This window comes from Urtica dioica, chromosome 5, assembly GCF_054948205.1.
Source record: "Urtica dioica subsp. dioica isolate 48M chromosome 5, U.dioica_male_clone48M_v1_H2, whole genome shotgun sequence".
NCBI classification, from domain to species: domain Eukaryota; kingdom Viridiplantae; phylum Streptophyta; class Magnoliopsida; order Rosales; family Urticaceae; genus Urtica; species Urtica dioica.
In genome coordinates, this window is record NC_142760.1 from 12,932,558 (window position 1) to 12,937,729 (window position 5,172).

Consider the following 5,172-nt stretch of genomic DNA (forward strand, 5'->3'; position numbering starts at 1 on the left):
GCGGTGCTACCTCGCATTGGCCGCCCTTAGGTGGCGGATCTTCTCCTCCATCTCGACGATGCGGTTGTCCCGGCTATCATGACGTGGAGGTGGCGAGGGAGTGTGACTCTCGTCGTTGAGAGACTCCTCGTCGCCATGCACTCGAGAGCGCATGAAGTATTTCTTCACTCCGGTTGCGTTCTCGGGGTAATTCACGCCATCAGAACGAACGGGTGGTTGACCACTTGTGTCTTTCCCAAGTCGAGAAAGAAGTGGTCGAGTTGTAGAAGGGATTTTGGGCTATATAAGTTAGAAAATCCCCTCCTTCTAGCGCCAGAATGTTGTCGCACGAAAATGAACAACGATTAAAAACTTCGGGCGTTTCGATCCAAGGTCGGACCAAGTGACCGCGCCCGGGCCAAAAATGTGAACTTGAAGACCGAGTTGCACCCTCCAGATCCTGAGGTGTGTATTGGAGGGTGTTACCGTGCCAAAGGTTGGCTGCCTACGTACCCGTCGTCCGGGATCAAGTCAGAACGTAGTTCAATGTACGTGTGGGGCTATCTTGGGCTCAAAGGTTGAGAATCTAAGACTTTAGAGATGGACCCGGTTCGTAGCTTCTAGTGAAGACATTAGAGTGGTTGCTTAACTCGTAGCTCAGAGTTCTAACTCAAGGGCCAAGAAGCTCGGACGCAGCTTATGCGCTGTGGAGACTCCGGTCGCAGAATTGGAACGCGCTCCCTATCGTCGAGGGGGGTTCTCGGATTTCTTAACCGAGCTGGAGATGAGGAGACAGAGCTCTTGGAATGTCACAAGAGCGTGGTGAGAGAGAAGAGAGAGTTCTCAAGGTGAAGTCAAGGTCCCCCTCGAGTGACAATTAGGGGGGTATTAATAGGCTTTGGAGGAAGCCTTGGGCCGGCCCCCTTGAAGCCCACCGGATGGCAGGGCGCCGGGAACGACGTGCGTGCAGGGGGCGTCCTCGACCGGGGCACGAGGCGAGGGAGGCGTGACGCCCGGCAGGGCGCAGGGCGAACGCGGGCATGAGGCCCTGGCGGATGCGGGGTGCGCTGGGGCCTGGAGCCCGGCCGTGAGGGCTATCTGGCCGTCGTCTTGGCAGGGGTGAGCCGATGCTCGCCGAGGGAGGTCCGGCCAGCACTCGACCGAGGAAGCAGGGCGATCGGCCAATGCAACTGGGCGAGCGCGGGCGAGGGAGCGAGGCGTGCGCGGGCGAGGGAGCGAGGCGTGCGCGGGCGAGGGAGCGAGGCGCGCAGAAGAGGGAGCGAGGCGCGCGGACGAGGGAGCGTGCGCGGGCGAGGAAGTTGGTTGCGTGCGAGAGAGCGTGCGCAGGCGAGGAAGCCGTGCGCGCGCGGGCCAGGCCGGGGGTGCAGGCCGGAGGGCCGGGGGTACAGGGGCGCGCAGGCCGGTGGGCGGAGGGTGCTAAGCGCGCGCGGGCCCATGGGCCGGGAGCGCTGGGCGCGTGCGCGGGCCGGGGGCCCGACGATGTAGTGCGCGCGCGGGCTGGCACGTGCACGGGCCCGGGCCCGGGAGGTGGTCCGGCATGCGAAGCCCGGCCGGCGTGATATCGTTTTTGTTTTTCGGTTTCCCAAAAACGACTGGTAACATATGGGACATCAAGTTTTAATTCGAACACGAATCTATCTATATCGAGTAAAATCCACTAAACTCTGTGTACGTTATCTCTTTTGTGCCTGCGAATCCAGGCGTATCTACATTGGTGAACCTCCATAAATTTTCTTCCTTCTCCCAAATGCCGTTAACTAAGATAAAAACTACAAAAAAGTCAAACAATGCAAAATTAGCTTCTGTATTCTATAGCATCCTACCATATCGTACGTCATCGTACAGCATCACACAGTATCGACATTGCATCGTACAACATTGTACAAATCAAGAATTTTGTTTAAATTTCATCGTGCAGAAAAGTAAAATCTCATCAAATCATATCGTATACCATCCGACAAAAAAGTTAAAACCTAGATTTTTAACTATGTACTTCAGATCTGAGCGATTTTTATCGTTACATTCTATCACATTCAATCAAAAGTTATTTAAAATGACTAAGTAAGTAACGCATGATTCTACGAAATTCACTTAAGTAGAGAGGATTTGAGAGATAGAGAGAAGATTGGAGAGTTAAAATGAATTCATTTTTAGAGGGGTTGAGGTTTATATGGTCAGAAGGGCATTTTTGTCCCTTTTTGGTACAAAAGTCAATATTTTGATATTTTTAAAAGTTAAGGTGTAATCTTGATATTTAATCAATTATTAAGTCTGCTTAATGATATTTCAAATTGCAGAGCATAGGATCTGACACGTGGACGGTGGGGGGGTTTCTTGCGGAAAGGATGTTTCAAGGTTTTGCCATTCTATCGACATTTTTTGTAAGATTCTTTCTATTTAATTATGTGCAAAACGCATTCCATGCTTGTTGTTTGTTACACAGTACACTTGGATAAATTTACATGTTAGGCCTTTTAAGTTGTCTCTTATCATGAATAGCTTTTATTAGTTTGAAATTCATCAAAATTACATTCAAGACTACTTTTACTCGTAAATAAAATAGATAAACTAGATAATAAATAAAAAAAAGTGTAACCCATCTCAAGGGCAATAGAAACAAGAAAATCACATTTATCACGATTACAATAGAAAGACAGTGTTATAACATAATTAGAATATAACACAACATATGTATAGAAATACTGCATGTATAATTATCATGCAAGGGTATTTTTATCTAAATAAAAGACAAAAATCTAGTTTGAATAAAGTTCAGTTTTCATTGTGGGTCTCTTTATTTATTGACCACGTCTAATACATGAATTTCTCATGTAGAATAAATATTTCAGTGATCGAACCCCCAAGACTTCTCTCTAGTATCAAAAACTGATATTATTCTCTATCTCAAATGGAGTTCAAATTTCGCGCTGTGAATGATCGCCTGCCTGTTCCACCACCGGTTCAGTCCCCGCAATTTTCTGGTATATGATCTCTCTTCAGTCGTCGCTTTCTTTTTTCGATTTCAGTAGCGTTTCACTATATTAATGTATGTACATACCGAATCATCCTCTAATCTTGGTGTTGAAAACATGAGAAAATGTTTGAGCAATCGTCTTTAACTGATACTCTTTCCTCTTTTACTTCTCGCGCCGGCCAAACAGTTGGCGGTGCGTGGGAGCCGAACAGAGAAGAGATCATACTGAACAAGATCGCATGGTGCCGAGAGATAGAGCTTGAGGCTCGCCGGGAGATTCTACTCTTGGAGCGAGAAATGACTGATCGGAGATCTGATCTGTCCTTATTCCATGGCCGGTACGGACCAATGCCGTACGGACACGTGCCTCCACAGCCTCCGCCGCCTCAGGATTTTCCCGTCCCTCCGATGCCTGACAAGGATAAATTGATCGTGCTGGTCAGATTCTCCTTTTTTATTTATTTTTTAATTTTCTTGTGTGGTGTGTGAGTCTGTTTTTTGAGTATCTTTTTTGGTCCCATTGCATCTGAATATTTTCATGTTCTTCCTTTTGAAAAGTTGCATATTGACTAAAATAAACAAATACATAGAATAAAATATATAGGATTGCTTTTGACCATGAGATGGAAGAACATAGAACTACTCTTCAACTTGAAGTTGTTCTGATTTCAAGACTCATTTCATTCCCCTGAGTTCGATGATTATAGCTGTTTTTTTTTTATTATTATTATTTATTAGAGTTTTAGTCCTTTTAATCGATCCTTTTTACAGAAATTCATATTGCATACAGTTTTTATTTTCGCATTAGTGTGTATTTCTGTTTTCATGTTTAGTTACTGACAGCGTAATGCAAGAATGTCGTTTTTACAAGCTAAATCAAGTTTTTCTTTTTAGCAGAATGTCTATTACACGAGCAATTTTTTTTTCCCACAACCATGGGTGTCATCTTTATCAACACTAATAAACGATGGGAGTATAAATAAATATAAACCAGCTATCTTCTACTAGATTAGGAAGTATGTTTTTTGTGAGTTCATGCTCTACAACAGTCACTTTCTTCTGACATTTGTTCTTAATCACAATTTAGTGTAAAATATTATAACTCACCCATGTGATTATTAATAAACAAATAATAATGGAGAAAATTATAACCAAGCAAATAGAATATCCACCATTCTACTAACAAAAAAATAATAATCTAGAGATTAAAAATTTTAAGTGAAAAGAGGCGGGACAAGATCATGGTTTTACTTCGTAAAAGACATAGTTTTCATGAGTACTTTATCTTCTATTCTCTTTCAGGTGAAGCCTAATCCAAATATTTCGGGGACGAAGAGAAAAGCTGTGGAACCACCCTCATTGCCTGATGATGATGAGACACATCAGATTGGTTCGACGATGAAACTGAAGGACGAGTGGCTTTGTGCCATTTGCGAAGTTAATGCACCAAGCGAAAAGCTTTGGAACCAACATCTTCAGGGGAAAAAGCACCTAGCCATGGAAGAACTAATTAGGAATGAGAAGGTGATAAAAAAACCCACCAACTCGAATCTCACCAAAGAGGAAGAAGAAATTGCTGGGGATTTGAAAAGTGTAGCCAAAGATCATGGGAAGCCAGTCTTTAAGTTTTGGTGTGAGATGTGTAAGATTGGCACGTTTCGTGCACCGGTGATGGAAGACCATAAGAAAGGAAAGAAGCACAAGGGAAGGCTTGCGAAGCAAGAAATGAGGGACCAGTCTGCCTCGGAAATGACCCGTGTGTCACAAGACTTTCATCGCGGCGAAACTTGCTCGAAGACTACATTTGCACCATCGGATATTATTGTTCAAAAACTGGAAGAAAAAAAATAGATGTGGAATTTTGAACATTGGACTTTCGAAAGTCGAGGGAACTACAAGGCCGCTGCGACGGAGAATGTGGAAAATGTAGAGAGTTAGTGGTGTTAATTAACTGTGTGAAGTTAAATATTTAGGAAGTTAAGTGACATTATAGTAATGAACAATCCTGGGTTTTTTTTTTTCTCCCTGGTGGATTATAGTGTCTATGCAGATTCTGAATCTCTGTTTTGTCTATCTTTTCGGCGAATATCACTTAACCAAGCTAAGTCGTCCTGAAATATGTGATATATTATTCCGGACAGGTTTATTATTGTCTTAGTTTGTTAACATAATATATATGTATATATATAACGGTTTAT

The 5,172-nt window shown here is 43.8% G+C and overlaps 1 protein-coding gene across 1 annotated transcript; it reads left to right on the forward strand.

Annotated features, from left to right (window-relative positions):
* The first annotated feature begins 2,835 nt into the window (after positions 1 to 2,835).
* Positions 2,836 to 4,931, forward strand: LOC149397529 (zinc ion binding / nucleic acid binding protein). Its single transcript, XM_089615999.1, has 3 exons — positions 2,836 to 2,981; positions 3,162 to 3,412; positions 4,277 to 4,931. Exons 1-3 carry the CDS (start codon positions 2,909 to 2,911, stop codon positions 4,823 to 4,825), a joined length of 873 nt encoding a protein of 290 aa, XP_089472125.1. The 5' UTR covers positions 2,836 to 2,908; the 3' UTR covers positions 4,826 to 4,931.
* Positions 4,932 to 5,172: the final 241 nt, after the last annotated feature.